Source organism: Neolamprologus brichardi, chromosome 23 (genome assembly GCF_056152115.1).
Source record: "Neolamprologus brichardi isolate AB-2024 chromosome 23, ASM5615211v1, whole genome shotgun sequence".
NCBI classification, from domain to species: Eukaryota; Metazoa; Chordata; class Actinopteri; order Cichliformes; family Cichlidae; genus Neolamprologus; species Neolamprologus brichardi.
The window spans coordinates 29611274-29632289 of record NC_142125.1 but is presented as its reverse complement, the minus strand read 5'-3'; the positions used below and the strand labels follow the sequence as shown (position 1 = coordinate 29632289).

At 49.0% G+C, this 21016-nt stretch overlaps 1 protein-coding gene and 1 pseudogene across 1 annotated transcript; both read right to left on the bottom strand.

Annotated features, from left to right (window-relative positions):
- Window positions 1-13989: 13989 nt before the first annotated feature.
- LOC148096249 (uncharacterized) lies at window positions 13990-15380 on the bottom strand. The gene is made up of 2 exons (XM_087836508.1): window positions 14939-15380; window positions 13990-14502 (listed from the first exon to the last, which is right to left on the bottom strand). The coding sequence occupies exons 1-2, from the start codon at window positions 15370-15372 to the stop codon at window positions 14001-14003; spliced, it is 936 nt and encodes a 311-aa protein (XP_087692634.1). The 5' UTR covers window positions 15373-15380; the 3' UTR covers window positions 13990-14000.
- Window positions 15381-18181: 2801 nt separating this feature from the next.
- On the bottom strand, window positions 18182-20740 carry LOC148096248 (uncharacterized; annotated as a pseudogene).
- Between the last annotated feature and the right edge of the window lie 276 nt (window positions 20741-21016).

The window sequence follows — 21016 nt, the reverse complement described above, 5'->3', positions numbered from 1 at the left end:
TAACCCTTTTTTTTATACCTATATATTGTCGCAGACGGTGAAGGCGCTGCAGGGAAAACAAATCCTTTTTTTTGTCTCACCGCTTTTGCATGCCCAGCGGTGGGCCGGAGTGAAGACGGCACTGAAGATTTGTCTTTTTTTTATAGAGTTTTGCCCATTTGGGGTGATGTGAGTTGCCGTCCTTTATTAACCAGTGTATTATGTCGATTTGTTCTTAAACGGTTCCCCGCAGCGCTTGTCCCGTCTCACGGGCAATCATACAGTTTTATTGGTTTTAATAAGGTAAAGTTTTTAATTGTTTTTAGGTGCCGCTGTTACACTGTTGCTTTTATTTTGTATTAAAAATTAAATTTTTTTTTTTTAACTGACTGTGCGCCTACGGCTCTGTCCTATTTTAAATAGGGACCTACCACGGGTCACATATAGTTAGGGCTGGACCAGGTGACCCTGAATCCTCCCTTAGTTATGCTGCAATAGATGTAGGCTGCCGGGGGATTCCCATGATGCATTGAGTTTTTCCTTTCCAGTCACCTTTCTCACTCACTATGTGTTAATAGACCTCTCTGTATTGAATCATATCTGTTATTAATCTCTGTCTCTCTTCCACAGCATGTCTTTTATCCTGTCTTCCTTCTCTCACCCCAACCGGTCGCAGCAGATGGCCGCCCCTCCCTGAGCCTGGTTCTGCCGGAGGTTTCTTCCTGTTAAAAGGGAGTTTTTCCTTCCCACTGTCGCCAAAGTGCTTGCTCATAGGGGGTCATATGATTGTTGGGCTTTTCTCTGTATCTATGAAGCGCCTTGAGGCGACATTTGTTGTGATTTGGCGCTATATAAATAAAATTGAATTGAATTGAATTGAATTGAACTGGCCCTGGTGTGGTGAATAAGGCCTATGCCACCAAAACAGGCCCTGGTGAAATGTGGATGGTCTTGGTCAGCAACACAGGAAAAGATTGTGGCAAAGATATCCTCACAGGAAGCACTGGCCCTGGTGTGGTGAATAAGGCCTCAGCCAGTAGCACAACAGGATCTGGTGAAATATGCATGGTCTTAGTCAGAAGCACAGGCAAACATTGTGGCAAAGATTGCCTCACAGGAAGCAATGGCCCTGGTGTGGTGAATAATGCCTCAGCCAGCAACAAAGGCCCTGGTGGGGCAAAGATTGCCTCACAGGAAGCACTGGCCCTGGTGTAGTGAATAAGGCCTCAGCCAGCAGAACAAGTGGCATGGTGAAGTGTGGATGGTCTTAGTCAGCTGCAGAGACCCTAATGTGGCAAAGATTGCCTCACAGGAAGCACTGGCCCCGGTGTGGTGAATAAGGCCTCAGCCAGGAGCACAAAAGTCTCTGGTGTGGCAAAGATTGCCTCACAGGAAGCACTGGCCCTGGTGTGGTGAATAAGGCCTCAGCCAGCAGCACAAAAGAGTCTGGTGTGGCAAAGATTGCCTCACAGGAAGCACTGGCCCTGGTGTTGTGAATAAGGCCTCAGCCAGCAACAAAGGCCCTGGTGAAATGTGGATGTTATTATTAAGCAGCACAGGCACTGATGTGGCAAAGATTGCCTCACAGGAAGCACTGGCCCTGGCATGGTGAATAAGGCCTCAGCCATCAACAAAGGCCATGGTGAAATGTGCATGGTCTTAGCCAGCAGCACATGGCCTGATGTGGCAAAGATTGCCTCACAGGAAGCACTGGCCCTGGTGTGGTGAATAAGGCTTCAGCAAGCAGCACAACTGGCATGGTGAAATGTGGATGGTCTTAGTCAGCAGCACAGTTCCTGATGTGGCAAAGATTGCCTCACAGGATGCCATGGCCCTGGTGTGGTGAATAAGGCCTCAGCCAGCAGCACAACGTGCATGGTGAAATGTGGATGGTCTTAGTCAGCAGCACAGGCAAAGATTGTGGCAAAGATTGCCTCACAGGATGCCATGGCCCTGGTGTGGTGAATAAGGCCTCAGCCAGCAGCACAACTGGTATGGTGAAATGTGGATGGTCTTAGTCAGCAGCACAGGCCCTGATGTGGGAAAGATTGCCTCACAGGAAGCACTGGCCCTGGTGTGGTGAATAAGGCCTCAGCCAGCAGCACCAAAGGCTCTGGTGAAATGTGGATGGTCTTAGTCAGCAGCACAGACAAAGATTGTGGCAAAGATTGCCTCAAAGGATGCACTGGCCCTGGTGTGGTGGATAACACCTAAGCTAGCAGCAAAAAATGCTCTGGTGTGGCAAAGATTGCATCATAGGAAGCACTGGCCCTGGTGTAGTGAATAAGGCCTCAGCCAGCAGCACAAGTGGCATGGTGAAATGTGGATCGTCTTAGTCAGCAGCAGAGGCCCTAATGTGGCAAAGATTGCCCTTACAGGAAGCACTGGCCCCGGTGTGGTGAATAAGGCCTCAGCCAGCAGCACAAAAGTCTCTGGTGTGGCAAAGATTGCCTCACAGGAAGCACTGGCCCTGGTGTGGTGAATAAGGCATCAGCCAGGAACAAAGGCCCTGGTGAAATGTGGATGGTCTTGGTAAGCAGCAGAGGCCCTGATGTGGCAAAGATTGCCTCACAGGAAGCAATGGCCCTGGTGTGGTGAATAAGGCCTCAGCCAGCAACACAACAGGCTCTGGTGCTGCAAAGATTGCCTCACAGGAAGCACTGGCCCTGGTGTGGTGAATAAGGCCTCAGCCAGCAGAACAAAAGGCTCTGGTGTGGCAAAGATTGCATCATAGGAAGCACTGGCCCTGGTGTGGTGAATAAGGCCTCAGCCAGCAGCACAAAAGGCTCTGGTGCTGCAAAGATTGCATCATAGGAAGCACTGGCCCTGGTGTGGTGAATAAGGCCTCAGCCAGCAGCACAAAAGGCTCTGGTGCTGCAAAGATTGCCTCACAGGAAGCACTGGCCCTGGTGTGGTGAATAAGGCCTCAGCCAGCAGAACAAAAGGCTCTGGTGTGGCAAAGATTGCATCATAGGAAGCACTGGCCCTGGTGTGGTGAATAAGGCCTCAGCCAGCAACACAGGCCCTATTGAAATGTGGATGGTCTTGGTCAGCAGCACAGGCAAAAATTGTGGCAAAGATTGTCTCACAGGAAGCACTGGCCCTGGTGTGGTGAATAAGGCCTCAGCCAGAAACACTGGCCCTGGTGAAATGTGGATGGTCTTAGTCAGCAGCACAGGCAAAGATTGTGGCAAAGATTGCCTCAAAGGATGCACTGGCCCTGGTGTGGTGGATAACACCTAAGCTAGCAGCAAAAAATGCTCTGGTGTGGCAAAGATTGCATCATAGGAAGCACTGGCCCTGGTGTGGTGAATAAGGCCTAAGACAGCAACACAGGCCCGGATGAAATGTGGATGGTGTTAGCCAGCAGCACAGGACAAGATTGTGGCAAAGATTGCCTCACAGGAAGCACCGGCCCTGGTGTGGTGAATAAGTCCTCAGCCAGCAGCACAACAGGATCTGGTGTGGCAAAGTTTGCCTCAAAGGAAGCACTGGCCCTGGTGTGGTGAATAAGTCCTCAGCCAGCAGCACAACAGGATCGGGTGTGGCAAAGTTTGCCTCAAACGAAGCACTGGCCCTGGTGTGGTGAATAAGGCCTCAGCCAGAAACACTGGCCTTGGTGAAATGTACATGGTCTTAGTCAGCAGCACAGGACAAGATTGTGGCAAAGATTGCCTCACAGGACGCACTGGCCCTGGTGTGGTGAATAAGGCCTCAGCAAGCAACACAGGCCCTGGTGAAATATGGATGTTCTTAGTAAGCAGCACAGTCACTGATGTGGCAAAGATATCCTCACAGGAAGCACTGGCCCTGGTGTGGTGAATAAGGCCTCAGCCAGCAGCACCAAAGGCTCTGGTGAAATGTGGATGTTCTTAGTCAGCAACACAAGCCCTGATGTGGAAAAGATTGCCTCACAGGAAGCACTGGCCCTGGTGTGGTGAATAAGGCCTCAGCCAGCAAAACAGGCCCTGGTGAAATTTGGATGGTCCTAGTCAGCAGCACAAGCAAAAATTGTGGCAAAGATATCCTCACAGGAAGCACTGGCCCTGGTGTGTTGAATAAGGCCTCAGCCAGCAACACAGGCCCTGGTGAAATGTGGATGGTCTTAGCAGGCAGCACAGGCCATGATGTGGCAAGGATTGCCTCACAGGAAGCACTGGCCCTGGTGTGGTGAATAAGGCCTCAGCCAGCAACACAGGCACAGTTGAAATTTGCATGGTCTTAGTCAGCAGCACAGGCAAAGATTGTGGCAAAGATTGTCTCACAGGAAGCACTGGCCCTGGTGTGGTGAATAAGGCCTCAGCAAGCAACATAGGCCCTGATTAAATGTGGATGTTATTATTAAGCAGCACAGGCACTGATGTGGCAAAGATATCCTCACAGGAAGCACTGGCCTTGGTGTGTTGAATAAGGCCTCAGCCAGCAACACAGGACCTGGTGAAAAATGTGTATGTTCTTAGTAAGCAGCACAGGCACTGATGTGGCAAAGATTGCCTCACAGGAAGCACTGGCCCTGGTGTGGTGAATAAGGCCTGAGCCAGCAGCACAACAGGATCTGGTGTGGCAAAGTTTGCCTCACAGGAAGCACTGGCCCTGGTGTGGTGAATAAGGCGTCAGCAAGCAACACAGGCCCTGGTGAAATGTGGATGTTCTTAGTCAGCAGCACAGGCACTGATGTGGCAAAGATATCCTCACAGGAAGCACTAGCCCTGGTGTGGTGAATAAGGCCTCAGCCATTCGCACCACAGTCTCTGGTGAAATATGGATGTTCTTAGTCAGCAGCACAGGCAAAGATTGTGGCAAAGATTGCCTCTCAGGAAGCACTGGCCCTGGTGTGGTGAATAAGGCCTCAGCCAGCAGCACCAGAGGCACTGGTGTGGCATTAGATTGCCTCACAGGAAGCACTGGCCCTGCTGTGGTGAATAAGGCCTCAGCCAGGAAAACAGGCCCTGGTGAAATGTGCATGGTCTTAGTCAGCAGCACAGGCTCTGATGTGGCAAAGATTGCCTCACAGGAAGCACTGGCCCTGGTGTGGTGAATAAGGCCTCAGCCAGGAAAACAGGCCCTGGTGAAATGTGGATATTCTTAGTCAGCAGCACAGGCACTGATGTGGCAAAGATTGCCTCACAGGAAGCACTGGCCCTGGTGTGGTGAATAAGGCCTCAGCAAGCAACATAGGGCCTGATTAAATGTGGATGTTATTATTAAGCAGCACAGGCACTGATGTGGCAAAGATATCCTCACAGGAAGCACTGGCCCTGGTGTGGTGAATAAGGCCTCAGCCAGCAGCACCAAAGTCTCTGGTGAAATGTGCATGGTCTTAGTCAGCAGCACAGGCAAAGATTGTGGCAAAGATTGCCTCACAGGAAGCACTGGCCCTGGTGTGGTGAATAAGGCCTCAGCCAGTAGCACCACAGTCTCTGGTGAAATATGGATGTTCTTAGTCAGCAGCACAGGCAAAGATTGTGGCAAAGATTGCCTCACAGGAAGCACTGGCCCTGGTGTGGTGAATAAGGCGTCAGCAAGCAACACTTGCCCTGGTGAAATGTGGATGGCCTTAGCCAGCAGCACAGGCCCTGATGTGGAAAAGATTGCCTCACAGGAAGCACTGGCCCTGGTGTGGTGAATAAGGCCTCAGCCAGCAACACTTGCCCTGGTGAAATGTGGATGGCCTTAGCCAGCAGCACAGGCCCTGATGTGGAAAAGATTGCCTCACAGGAAGCACTGGCCCTGGTGTGGTGAATAAGGCCTCAGCAAGCAACACAGGCCCTGGTGAAATGTGCATGGTCTCAGTCAGCAGCACAGACCCTGATGTGGAAAAGATTGCCTCAAAGGAAGCACTGGCCCTGGTGTGGTGAATAAGGCCTCAGCAAGCAACATAGGCCCTGATTAAATGCGGATGTTATTAGTAAGCAGCACAGGGCCTGATGTGGCAAAGATTGCCTCACAGGAAGCACTGGCTCTGGTGTGGTGAATAAGGCCTCAGCCAGCAACACTGGCCCTGGTGAAATGTGCTTGGTCTCAGTCAGCAGCAGAGGCACTGATGTGGCAAAGATATCCTCACAGGAAGCACTGGCCCTGGTGTGGTGAATAAGGCCTATGCAAGCAACACTGGCCATGGTGAAATGTGCATGGTCTTAGTCAGCAGCACAGGCAAAGATTGTGGCAAAGATTGCCTCACAGGAAGCACTGGCCCTGGTGGGGTGAATAAGGCCTCAGACAGTAGCACAACTGGCCATGGTGAAATGTGCATGGTCTTAGTCAGCAGCACAGGCAAAGATTGTGGCAAAGATTGCCTCACAGGAAGCACTGGCCCTAGTGTGGTGAATAAGGCCTCAGCCAGCAGCACCAGAGGCTCTGGTGTGGCATTAGATTGCCTCACATGAAGCACTCGCACTGGTGAAATGTGGATGTTCTTAGTCAGCAGCACAGGCAAAGATTGTGGCAAAGATTTCCTAACAGGAAGCACTGGCCCTGGTGTGGTGAATAAGGCCTCAGCCACCAACAATGGCCCTGGTGAAACGTGCATGGTCTTAGTCAACAGCACAGGCAAAGATTGTGGCAAAGAATGCCTCACAGGAAGCACTGGCCCTGGTGTGGTGAATAAGGCCTCAGCCAGCAGCACAAATGGCATGGTGAAATGTGCATGGTCTTAGTCAGCAGCACAGGACAAGATTTTTGCAAAGATTGCCTCACAGGAAGCACTGGCCCTGGTGTGGTGAATAAGGCCTCAGCCAGCAACACAGGCCCTGGTGAAATTTCGATGGTCTTAGTCAGCAGCACAGGCCCTGATGTGGCAAAGATTGCCTCGCAGGAAGCACTGGCCCTGGTGTGGTGAATAAGGCCTCAGCCAGCAACACTGGCACTGGTGAAATGTGCATGGTCTTAGTCAGCAGCACAGGCAAAGATAGCCTCAGAGGAAGCACTGGCCCTGGCGTGGTGAATAAGTCCTCAGCCAGCAACACAAGCCCTGGTGAAATGAGGATGGTCTTAGTCAGCAGCACAGGCCCTGTTTTGGCAAAGATATCGTCACAGGAAGCACTGGCCCTGGTCTGGTGAATAAGGCCTCAGCCAGCAGCAATACTGGCATGGTTAAATGTGCATGGTCTTAGTCAGCAGCACAGGCAAAGATTGTGGCAAAGATTGCCTCACAGGAAGCACTGGCCCTGGTGTGGTGAATAAGGCCTCAGCCAGCAACACAGGCCCTGGTGAAATGTGGATGGTCTTAGCAGGCAGCACAGGCCCTGATGTGGCAAAGATTGCCTCTCAGGAAGCACTGGCCCTGGTGTGGTGAATAATGCCTCAGGCAGCAGCACCACAGTCTCTGGTGAAATGTGCATGGTCTTAGTCAGCAGCACAGTCACTGATGTGGCAAAGATTGCCTCACAGGAAGCACTGGCCCTGGTGTGGTGAATAAGGCCTCAGCCAGCAACACTGGACCTTGTGAAATGTGGATGATCTTAGTCAGCAGCTCAGGCCCTGATGTGGCAAAGATTGCCTCACAGGAAGCACTGGCCCTGGTGTGGTGAATAAGGCCTCAGCCAGCAACACAGGCCCTGGTGAAAAATGTGTATGTTCTTAGTAAGCAGCACAAGCACTGATGTGGCAAAGATTGCCTCACAGGAATCACTGGCCCTGGTGTGGTGAATAAGGCCTCAGCAAGCAACACAGGCCCTGGTGAAATGTGGATGTTCTTAGTAAGCAGCACAGGCACTGATGTGGCAAAGATATCCTCACAGGAAGCACTGGCCCTGGTGTGGTGAATAAGGCCTCAGCCATTCGCACCACAGTCTCTGGTGAAATATGGATGTTCTTAGTCAGCAGCACAGGCAAAGATTGTGGCAAAGATTGCCTCTCAGGAAGCACTGGCCCTGGTGTGGTGAATAAGGCCTCAGCCAGTAGCACCACAGTCTCTGGTGAAATGTGCATGGTCTCAGTCAGCAGCACAGGCCCTGATGTGGCAAAGATTGCCTCACAGGAAGCACTGGCCCTGGTGTGGTGAATAAGGCCTCAGCCAGTAGCACCACAGTTTCTGGTGAAATGTGCATGGTCTCAGTCAGCAGTACAGGCCCTGATGTGGAAAAGATTGCCTCACAGGAAGCACTGGCCCTGGTGTGGTGAATAAGGCCTCAGCCAGAAGCACAACTGGCATGGTTAAATGTGCATGTTCTTAGTCAGCAGCACAGGCAAAGATTGTGGCAAAGATTGTCTCACAGGAAGCACTGGCCCTGGTGTGGTGAATAAGGCCTCAGCCAGCAACACAGGCACAGGTGAAATGTGCATGGTCTTAGTAAGAAGCACAGGCAAAGATTGTGCCAAAGATTGTCTCACAGGAAGCTCTGGCCCTGGTGTGGTGAATAAGGCCTCAGCCAGCAACACAGGCCCTGGTGAAAAATGTGTATGTTCTTAGTAAGCAGCACAGGCACTGATGTGGCAAAGATTGCCTCACAGGAAGCACTGGCCCTGGTGTGGTGAATAAGGCCTCAGCAAGCAACATAGGGCCTGATTAAATGTGGATGTTATTATTAAGCAGCACAGGCACTGATGTGGCAAAGATATCCTCACAGGAAGCACTGGCCCTGGTGTGGTGAATAAGGCCTCAGCAAGCAGCACCAAAGTCTCTGGTGAAATGTGCATGGTCTTAGTCAGCAGCACAGGCAAAGATTGTGGCAAAGATTGCCTCACAGGAAGCACTGGCCCTGGTGTGGTGAATAAGGCCTCAGCCAGTAGCACCACAGTCTCTGGTGAAATATGGATGTTCTTAGTCAGCAGCACAGGCAAAGATTGTGGCAAAGATTGCCTCACAGGAAGCACTGGCCCTGGTGTGGTGAATAAGGCGTCAGCAAGCAACACTGGCCCTGGTGAAATGTGGATGTTCTTAGTAAGCAGCACAGGCACTGATGTGGCAAAGATTGCCTCACAGGAAGCACTGGCCCTGGTGTGGTGAATAAGGCCTCAGCCAGCAACACTTGCCCTGGTGAAATGTGGATGGCCTTAGCCAGCAGCACAGGCCCTGATGTGGAAAAGATTGCCTCACAGGAAGCACTGGCCCTGGTGTGGTGAATAAGGCCTCAGCAAGCAACACAGGCCCTGGTGAAATGTGCATGGTCTCAGTCAGCAGCACAGACCCTGATGTGGAAAAGATTGCCTCAAAGGAAGCACTGGCCCTGGTGTGGTGAATAAGGCCTCAGCAAGCAACATAGGCCCTGATTAAATGTGGATGTTATTAGTAAGCAGCACAGGGCCTGATGTGGCAAAGATTGCCTCACAGGAAGCACTGGCTCTGGTGTGGTTATTAAGGCCTCAGCCAGCAACACTGGCCCTGGTGAAATGTGCTTGGTCTCAGTCAGCAGCAGAGGCACTGATGTGGCAAAGATATCCTCACAGGAAGCACTGGCCCTGGTGTGGTGAATAAGGCCTCAGCAAGCAACACTGGCCATGGTGAAATGTGCATGGTCTTAGTCAGCAGCACAGGCAAAGATTGTGGCAAAGATTGCCTCACAGGAAGCACTGGCCCTGGTGGGGTGAATAAGGCCTCAGACAGTAGCACAACTGGCATGGTGAAATGTGCATGGTCTTAGTCAGCAGCACAGGCAAAGATTGTGGCAAAGATTGCCTCACAGGAAGCACTGGCCCTAGTGTGGTGAATAAGGCCTCAGCCAGCAGCACCAGAGGCTCTGGTGTGGCATTAGATTGCCTCACATGAAGCACTCGCACTGGTGAAATGTGGATGTTCTTAGTCAGCAGCACAGGCAAAGATTGTGGTAAAGATTTCCTAACAGGAAGCACTGGCCCTGGTGTGGTGAATAAGGCCTCAGCCACCAACACTGGCCCTGGTGAAACGTGCATGGTCTTAGTCAACAGCACAGGCAAAGATTGTGGCAAAGAATGCCTCACAGGAAGCACTGGCCCTGGTGTGGTGAATAAGGCCTCAGCCAGCAGCACAAATGGCATGGTGAAATGTGCATGGTCTTAGTCAGCAGCACAGGACAAGATTTTTGCAAAGATTGCCTCACAGGAAGCACTGGCCCTGGTGTGGTGAATAAGGCCTCAGCCAGCAACACAGGCCCTGGTGAAATTTCGATGGTCTTAGTCAGCAGCACAGGCCCTGATGTGGCAAAGATTGCCTCGCAGGAAGCACTGGCCCTGGTGTGGTGAATAAGGCCTCAGCCAGCAACACTGGCCCTGGTGAAATGTGCATGGTCTTAGTCAGCAGCACAGGCACTGATGTGGAAATGATTGCCTCACAGGAAGCACTGGCCCTGGTGTGGTGAATAAGGCCTCAGCCAGTAACACTGGCCCTGGTGAAATGTGGATGGTCTTAGTCAGCAGCACAGGCAAAGATAGCCTCAGAGGAAGCACTGGCCCTGGCGTGGTGAATAAGGCCTCAGCCAGAAACACTGGCCCTGGTGAAATGTGGATGATCTTAGTCAGCAGCACAGGCACTGATGTGGCACAGATATCCCCACAGGAAGCAATGGCCCTGGTGTGGTGAATAAGGCCTCAGCCATCAGCACCAGAGGCCCTGGTGTAATGTACATGGTCTTAGTCAGCAGCACAGGCCCTGATGTGGCAAAGATTGCCTCACAGGAAGCACTGGCCCTGGTGTGGTGAATAAGGCTTCAGCAAGCAGCACAACTGGCATGGTGAAATGTGGATGGTCTTAGTCAGCAGCACAGGCCCTGATGTGGCAAAGATTGCCTCACAGGAAGCACTGGCCCTGGTGTGGTGAATAAGGCCTCAGCCAGCAACACAGGAGCTGGTGAAATGTGGATGGTCTTAGCAGGCAGCACACGCCCTGCTTTGGCAAAGATTGCATCACAGGAAGCACTGGCCCTGGTGTGGTGAATAAGGCCTGTTGCGGATTCAAATAGTGAGGAGGGATACAGGAGGAAAACCCACAATAACCACACTGGTCCGGCCGGGTCAAGCCAAACGATGATTTAATGAACACACGCGTGGGAGATGGACACCATACAACAGACAGCATCAGATCTCAATACAAACTCCACACACTCATTGTTTCATGAAAATCAGTGTATTAGAACGCCCCCTCATGCGTACAGATAGTACAATACAGTCAATATTGACAACTTTAGACACATCAAGAAAAACATTCTCTTCGTCTCGAGGACAGACACTGGCTCCAGCGCCTCTCCTTGGAGCGAACTGTCCCCTACGGAGACACAACATTACAGCTCCATGGTTTTCCAAATTATCAAGTTGACCTGTATATAATACGCTGAGTCAGGGATACAATATTAAATGAAGGTTGGTTTAATGAACTACCACTACTTAAAAACTTAATGAAAAGATATAACTGAATAAAGAATCACAAAGAATCACATGATATCAGTGTTATGTAAGCGCGTGCAACCTCCTGGGCCCAAAGTCATCCCACACCATGGATCAGCCAGTCATAACGCTGACTGAAGTTTTTGACCTTTATTAACTCGGGCACAACTCTATAATGAGCAACAAACTGCCATATGTATAAGGTGATCATGTTTACACCTGCAAAGAGAGATCATATAATTATTCTGACACCTGTAAATAAAAGATTAACACCAGGTTATAACAATCACTGTAATACAAAGGTTAAATGTAATGTCAATAGCTTCAATCAATGTTTAATGCAATGCTTATTAAATGATTCTGATATAATGATGATGCTACTGCTAAAAATGAAGTAAAACACCCCTTTTCACCCGACAATTCCCTCTGTTGACCTCTAGGAGAATCCAGAGGTCACAACACCAAATGTTATATCAATCCTTGACCTATACAGCCCGTTCTACGTGCATCAATGGCATCATGGACATCGGAGTCACAACTCTAGGGTCCACTGCCCTTGTGATCACTTTCTCTAACAATGCTCTGGCACAAGGAATGAGACAACACCCACAAATAACAAAAATACCCACCAAAACAGACAAAGTAAGCATGACCGAAAGCACAAGCCCTTTCCACCGTCCGAACACCGAGTTCATCCAGCCCTCCAGCGGATTGTCAACTCCTGAGTGATCATGCATCGTTTCAGACAGGCTCTTTAAGCCCTCAAGAGCCGGAGTCACTGAGCCGTCCGGAGCGGTGTTGTTTGGAATGAAGGTGCAGCACTGATCTCCAAACATGGCACAAACACCCCCTTTTTCTGCTAATAACATATCAAGGGCCATCCTATTTTGCACACCCATTAATGAGGTGGGACCCACCTGCTCCGCTAACCCCTCCATCCCGTCTCTGGTCAGGTTAGAGAGTCTCAGCACATTATAATGAACATAATTAATCCTGTCTACGTTCTTGTTTGGGGTCACTGGAAAGAAAGCAGAGATTATTGGAAGATTTTCAAGACCGGCTGCTATTTGGTCAGCAAGTTTATATTCATTTGGAACCCCCCTGGGCACTCCAATGGAGTCGATCCAGGTTGGTGAATTCATTCGAGGGTCATAAACATGTGTTCCATCAATTTGTCTTTTTAGCAAAATGTGTCTCTTGCGTCTGGCTGCCAATGTGCGTGTGTTGCGCTGTGGGGTCGCTTTTACCTGATTTCCAATTAGCATAAGTGGCGCTCCTAGTCTCACCATCGCGCACGTCCCCACGCTTCCCAGAGGAACACGAACCAAAAGAGTCTTGTGGCCGCAATAATAATACAGCCCGCTCCTGGCCCAGGTTCCAATCAATGTAGATGCATCACTTACATTATTTGTGGTCCTCCCCAGGTGTGTAACAGAACACCAACTGGGATCAATTTCTCCCAAATTATACTTTACTTTATCCGTGGAGAACTTAAAACACGTATAATTATCCTTTCTAGGCATAAACGGTCCTACTTGGGTGTATTTGTTGATAGTGAAATAAACTGGACAAAACAGTGCAATTCCCACTATTCACTACTTCTCTCGTCATTCGCAACATGCAATTATAGCCCCACTGATCCTCTGGATGCAGTGGCGCAAGCTCTGTGAACAAACGCGGTCTAGCGGAAGCACAAGCTACACAATTAGACAATTTTTGTTCTCTAGCATTTTGAGCCATCCAGTCCAGCCAGATGTTGCTGTCACTGAACCCGGTGGCGCGTTCAATCAAATCTCGAGGTTTTAGTGTGCTATAGTCCACTGACAGGACCCGTCTACCATTTGGTTCCTGCTCCTCTGGTACCGCCTCCGATGACCCGCTTCCCTTCTGGCCTGTAAAAGAAGTAACAGAGTTCATTGGATTGAAAGTCACGTGTGTTACCGTTTCTTTTCTAACTGCCTGTACTAGGTTATGTTTTTCTAAGAAATTAACTTTAATTAATCTTTTTGGATCAACTCCTGCAGTTTCCACGCCCACAACTAAATATACAGGTTTTTCCCGCTGCCAATTCCCCAATGACAAAGTCAACAGATTTTTAGATGGACTGTAATCCCTTTGAAGTTTAAGCTCATTTCCTGGTCCTAATTCTGACGGTTCCCAATTTTCCCCAGTATAACCCTTTACCTGGTTCCAATTCCTACACCACCCGTCATAAGGCCGATTTCCCCTTTCGCAATGTGTACTCACTGAGTAGTCCCAGCAGATCCACACATTGTATCCCCTCCAATTACTGCTCGCGCCCTTACAGTTAAAAACATCACACAAATCAAATGTAAAAGAGGTTGTGGAGCCGTTAACATAATCTAATTCTAAACCACCATAAGTGCTGAGACACTCATCCGTTTTACCAGAGATTTCGCGCTTCATTCTCACCCGCAGCTTGAGTTCACTGAGTGGTATATCGAGTGGCGCTGGGCTGGAATGTCCTCCGTGCTCAGACAGTCTGCGTGGGCCGGTCTGCAACAAATAAACCAAAAAATATATAGCGGTGATTAATAACATAGTCAACATCAAACGAAGTAACATTTTGTTAATTTTTGTAACTTCTCTCTCATCACAGGTTTCTGATTGTTGTGATGGCATTGTATTATGTGTGAATTGTTTTTTTTTTTTTTTTTTACATACAAGTTCAAAACTATTCTTATCAAAGCCTTTATGTGAAATCTTCAATTTGATACCGCTCCTTTTTGCTGTCGCGGTGACTTCCTCCTAAGCTGGTCTTCGTTCTTCGGCCTCCCAGGTAGACTACCGGTCGGCCCGTTGCACAGGTGTGAGGGTTTATTCTGCCTCTGTTTTTCACCTGTGTTGGGTGGAGTTGCAATTTTTTCCACCCAGCTGTCGTGTTCCGGTGCACACTGCGACCAGTGGTACCAGTTGTCGCCTTTCCCTTTCAGTTGAACCGCTTTCGCCGTCTGGGCAAACACCTCGTATGGGCCAGTCCAACGAGGTTCCTTCCACTTGCGTTTGATGACCTTCAGCCACACCACTCTCGCGTCTGGGACCTCTCCTTCTCCTGGGGGTCTTTCACAAGCCACCTGCTTTGTGAAGCTGGACACAAGCGCCTTTAACTCGTTCCAATAGTCTGCATGAGACCTGTTCCCTCTCGTGCCCTGTTCCACCGGGCCCACCGTCCAAGGTGCCGGAAACTGTCTCCCAGAAACCTGTGGACTGATTAACAGAACATCTTATGGTCATCAACGCAATCGGCAGGGCCGCGACCCAATTGAGCCCTGTTTGCGCGCAGATTTTAGCTAATTTATTTTTCAAATTTAAATTCATCCTTTCTACTTTCCCTTGGGATTGAGGATGATACACTGTTCCAAATTTGTGCTGAACTCCCAACATTTTTTCCACCTTTGCCAAATCTTGATTTTTAAAGTGGGTTCCATTATCTGATCTAATTCTTTTAGGGAACCCATGTCGAGGAATATAATGATTGATTAAACATTTGATCACGGTCCTCGCATCTTCCTTTTTAGTCGCCCATGCCTCTGGCCAGCCGGTCAGTACATCTACACACACCAACAAATAACGAAGACCACCAGGGCCTGAATCAATCATATCAGTGAAATCAATGACAATCTCCTCTCCCGGCCTCTCAGGCATCCGGAACTTACCCAATTCTGGTTTGATCACTGGCTTGGGATTGTGTGCTCCACAGATTAGACACATTCTGACCTTCTCCCTTATCATTTCTCTGAGGTTAGGGTGCCACCAGTGACACAGATTTCTCTCCATCTGTGCTATTCCGACGTGTCCAAGCCCGTGGGCCTCGCTCACCTTCTGTTTCGCCATTTTGGCTGTTAGCACGGGACGCCCGTCTGGCCCCCTCCACAAGCCTCCATCCTGCCAGGCTCTCTTGTTTTTCCACACCCCCTTTTCCTCTGGGGATGCCTCCTCCTGGGCCTGTTTGACCTCCTCCGTTTGGTTAATTGGCCCTTCCTCTTCTGCAATTACCTGTATCATTTGTCTCCGTCCTTTGTAACCTGCTGCCTCCTTTGCGGCTTCGTCCGCTTTCTGGTTTCCTTTTGCCACCATGCTGGTTCCTTGTGAGTTCCCCTTTGCATTTTATGATACTCACCTCTCTTGGATCGCCCAAGGCCTCCTCCAGTTCCTCCATCTCCTTCTTGTGGCAAATAGGTGCGTTGGTTGCTGTTCTGAATCCTGCTCTTTTCCATTGAGGCAGCTCCACATGCGCTGCTCCGAATGCATACGCTGAGTCAGTGTAGATGTTCACTCTCATATCCTTACCTAACCTCAAAGCTCGAGCTAGGGCTATCACTTCAGCTCTCTGGGCCGACTGCTGTCCCTCAATCCTTCCTGCTTCTTTGACCTGATACTCATTTCCTACTCTACAGACCACCGCATACCCGGTTTTTAGTCCTTCTTCATCTCTGTGGCAACATCCATCTGTGAACCAATCCTCAGCTCCAGGTATAGGTTCCGCCTTCAGGTCCTCTCTAATTTTTTCTTCAACCTGTGCTCTTTTGACGCAGTCATGTGGTTCCCCTGCTCCCATTAAATCTGCCATGTTAGTTCCTTCATGTGTGAATGTCAAATTTGGAGCCTCCAAAACTTTACTCAATTTCTGTTGCGCCCGTGGTATCATACTAAATGCTTGTGAGTTCACGTACGCCACTATACTATGTGTAGTGAGTATTTTTAGTGGATGTCCTCTCACTACATGTGCTGTCTTCTGAATGACTTTGGCAACCCCTGCTGCATGTTGTGTGCATGTGGGATGTCTTGCTTCTGTTGGATGTAGTTTTATACTAACATACTTGAGAACATCCCTACTCCCCCCTTTTTTCTGAAACAACACCCCGTTTACGACGGAGTTTGTTTCGGAAATATCCAAATAGAATGGCTCATCATAATTAGGTGTAACCAAATCAGATGCTCTTGACAGATCCTGTTTTAATGCAATAAACGCGATTTCAGTGTCAGACGTCCAAGGCAATTCAGCCTTAAGATTTCGAACGCCAACTTGCTTCATTAGGCCCCTTAAAGGGGCAGTTTTACCTACATAGTCAGGAATGAACTTTCTGCTGTAACCTGTCAAACCAAGGAAAGAAAGCATTTCTCTCACTGTTCGCGGTTTTGGGTGTGTCAGAATTTGGTCTCTGTGTGTGTTCATTAAACCCACTGATTTGTGTGCGATTACCCGACCCAAAAATGTTACCTCAGGTCGAACCAATTGCAACTTTTCTTTACTCACTTTGAAGCCACACTCCGCCAATCTATTCAACACGACAAGCGAGGCTGCCGCACAATCCGCTGCTGACGGGGCTGCAATGAGAAGATCATCGACATATTGAATCAATGTACATCCATCTGGCAAATTACATGTTGACAGGGCCTCTTTGAGCACCTGATTGAAAATGCCAGGAGAAAGTGCAAAACCTTGTGGTAGACGTGTGTATCTGAATTTTTTGCCTCTGTATGTGAATGAGAAAATGTCTCTGAGTGACTCATGCAGTGGAAGACAAAAGAATGCATTTGCTAGGTCAATACAAGTGAACCACTTTTGGTCACACTTAATATCTGATAGTGCAGTGTAGGGGTTTGGAACAGGTACAGTGTTAGTGTGCAATATGGCATTAATGGCACGCAAATCATGTGCCATACGATACTTTCCTGTTCCAGATTTCTCCACCAGTAGAATTGGTGTGTTCCAATGTGAGTAAGATGGCTCTAACACTCCGACATTTAACAGCCCTTCAATTGTTTCTGCAATTCCCTCTTCTGCTTCAGGTTTATGTTTATACTGCGGTCTGTTGATTGGTGTGTTTGATTTCAGGTCGAACAGGATAGGCGAACAGGTGGCCAGGCCAACATCTGCGGGCCCTTTGGACCACAAACTGTCAGGCAGTTTTGACAGTTCAGCAACTGCATCAGGATGATCTGCTCTCTCTCTTCCATGTGTTTCTGAAATTTCTTGATGTTCGAGGGTCACTACATCATTAGACATACAAGTTATACGATAGATTTTAGAATTTGGTGCATAACATAAATTTGGAATTTGGGTGCTTTGCCACCCTGCGTCGTCCAGCGCCCGCCTGACCATTGGTCCCAGATCACATGCTCCATGACCTTCGTGGACCGCCAATGTAATGTGAGGGGCCGAATTTTCTCCCACATTATACCAAGGCAGTTGTTCATCAGTTAATTTTACAGCCGCGGCTACACCTTCTGGCCCAATGTAAATGTTATTTGTTTGCACATTCCAGATCTGACCCTCAAGATCAGACTGGAATAGTTCACGATAGGTGTCATCATTTTCCCTGTCATAAAAAAGAGTGACGTGGTATGGATCTCGTGGTGGGGAGTAAACTGCCAAGCTCATTATCCAGGGTCTCCACAGTTGGAATTGACCTAGAATGCCTTCCTCCAGCAGCCTTCCCCAGTAAATATCGGCTTTGGGTTGTTCACAGTTCTGAAGCAGATACTGAGTCTTTGAGTTTGTTCCCAGGCACGGGAAATGCTGTCCTCCTGGCAGAGTAACAGACAGTCCATCTGCAGAGCACATGATAGTAGCTCCCAGCTTCACGAGCAGGTCCCTGCCCATGAGATTCACTGGCACTTGAGGTGACACCACATATTGGTGTTTCACAGTCTGCTTTCCCAGCTTTGTCACGGCTGGATCGGTCAATGGCAGAGTCATTGGGACCCCGGAAAAAACCACCACATTAACTGTGTGATAGGAAAGTGTGGCACAGTCTGGTGTTGCTCTCAATGTGGAATATGTTGCTCCAGTGTCCACTAGAAAGGGCAATTCTGTCCCTTCCACGGTCATTGACAGCATAGGGTCTGCCATCCCCATGCTGTTTGGTCTCTCCGGGCTCCTTCAGTACTGCTCCTGTTCCCAGCCCCAGTCAGCCACTGGGTACTGAGCGACTGGTGCTGCACTTGGGTTTGGGGCTTGATGTGCTCCCCTATACCCATTTCCTCCTCTTTGAGGTCCACGTGCCTGGGGTCGATAGCCTCGCCTTTGATAGCTTTGGATATTTCCTGGACAATCTCTAGTCCACTGTCCTTCTGCTCCACATCTCCAACAGACATTCCAAGGCACGTTGCTGGGATTCCCTGTTCCACGAGCTCTTTGCACTCCCCTCACTGATCCACCACGCCCTCTTTGCGGACCACCGGTCCCCCAATTCCCTATGGGTTGACGCTGCCTTGGTGCATTGACGGGCCACCTGCCATCAGGGCACGGACCCGGGTCTCCCTCTGGCCATTCAGGCACGAGACCAGGCTGGGGCCCAGCTATCATTATTTTCTTTGCGTTCTCCTTTTCCTCCTTCTTTTTCTCTCCAACTTTATTTCTGGCCTCTGTCAGCTGTAACTTAACCAAGGACGCCTGTGCCTCCTCCAACTCTTTTTTTTGTCTGTTCACGGTATCCTGTTCCTGCTGCAAGCGATGAGCTACATGTCTTTCCCACTGCACAGAGTCTGCTACAGCAAAATCTGGATTTTTCTCTAAGTCAGCTTTTACTTGATTGGGCAGCCCTGCCAGCACCGCAGAACGGAACCACGCACGATGCTCACCTTCATTACCTGGATGGATACCTGTTTCTGACAACCACTGCTCTTTGGCTTTTGCTAAAAACTCCCTAGGTGTATGTTGGGGGTCCCAATTTATTTTAGATATAGCTCCAATATTAGGGGTTGGGTACTTCTCACGGACTGCGTCAGATAAGGCACATTGCACTTCATGGTATGGCAGATCATTTGCATGCCGAGTTGTATGGGCTATAGCCTCTACATCAGCTAGCCCACCACCGAGCATACAGTGGCCAGCAATAGCACGGAAATCGCCAATGGCAAGTTCCTGGCCTTCGGTCAATCTACTTAATGTCCTTAACCAACTCGCTCCTCCCTCTGTTATAGGTGGAAGTTGTTTAACCAATGCTTCCAAATCTCTTATTTTATATGGGCGATACAGTGGTTCATTTTTTGAACCTGCTATTAAAGGGAGATTATAACTAGGGCCAGCAGCTCCTGGCTCTAAGGACACTTTTTTATAGTGAACCACCTGTTCCTTTCCTCTTGAACTTTGAAACATGGGCCTTCTCACTTCTATTCCTCCACGTCTCGGTCTCAAATTTCTGCCTGCATTTGACTCTGACTCAACTACTCTGTCTTTTTCCTCACCACTCTCCTATTCTGATGAAGTCGCACCATCTTCACTCTCCTTCTCTGGCTTAGCTTCGCTCAGTTTTTTCTTGACGTCTTTTAGCGTTTTTATTACTTCCCTTAGTGCATTTGGGTTTTCATGCATCCGGCCATAGACTTCTCCTCTCCAGTTTCCGTCCTTAGCCGTTGTGTCAGGTTTCTCCGACCTACTGGTTTGGGTCTGCCCTTCTCTTGCTGGTGTTGGCAACTCCTGAAAGGTTGACCGTTCACTTCCATCCTCCGTTGACATTGTATCCTCCATTTTAAGGGTCTGTTCAGTCTGTCCACTGTAACTTGGCTGTTCCTCCATTATTACTTCTGGGTCTGACATTTTTTCTTTACTTAGTGGGTGGGGAGGCGAGGTTAAGCCTTCATCTGCAGCTGAGGCTATCATTCTCCCTCCCCCACTTTGGGGCTGACATTTAACTGTCATTGACCTTTCTTTGGGACGAACTGTAGGTGGGCTGGTATATTCAACGTCCGCTATTCCTCCAAGAACCACTCCAGTTTGTCCATGTGGACCATGAACTTGTCCCCCACCAAGAGTCATCACAGGCATGATGTATGATTGTGGTGGGGCACTAGGTGTTACTGCGGCCCAAGGATATAATTTTGGTGTGTGATGTCTGTTAGCATCTTCTGGGTTTGACATTAAATCCTTCATTTGGCTCTTTATCTTTTTATTTTCCTCCTTCAGCTGTTTCAATGACTCCATGACATTTTCCATGTCTCCTGTTTCCTCCATGACATCCTCCATCATCCAAGATGATGCTCCATTCCACAGGAACAGCCATTTACAGCACTTTGCATGAGTCTCCTTTAAATTCTTGATTTCTTTTTTGGCTTTCCGGTTAACTGAACGTCCCTCTGTTTCCTTTTCCAGTTGTTCCAGTTTCTGCTCGCATCTCTCTCCTTCCGTTTTAAACACAATGTTTAGGGCTATCTTCTCCTCCAGCCCTCTCTGTTGGGAGGCAATAATTTTCCTTACCTCCACATCCATCATTTCGCATTCTTTCTCCGCTATTTTTAATGATCCAGGGAAAGCCAAGCGAATGGCTTTTTTTAGCTGTTGCAGTTGCTCCTCCAGAGGCCTAAATGCCCTAGACCCACTAGATGTCGCGCTGGAGCTGTTTGCCATTTTCCTGAAACACAGGCTTACCTCCCTCTCAATGACGTTACTCGACTCCTCCTCCTGGGTCACCCCACTACGTCTCCTTGAGAGTTCTCAGAATTAATCTCACCATGTTAGGTTTTGTAATGTTGATTGTCATTTATGCTTAGAAATATCTACTTATATATGCTTAGAGTTTTATAATTAGTCTTAGATTGGTAGAGGTGTTTAAATAATTGTGTAGTGATAGGATGTGTGATCCTTAATAGTCTGCAAAGGCTTGGTGTGCATTCCAGAGTGTTCTGGAATCCACACCTACATCCTGGGAGCATGGGAAGAGGTCGTACCTTGTTTTATTGTTTTATGGTAGGATAAACGTGGCTATATCTGTTTTAG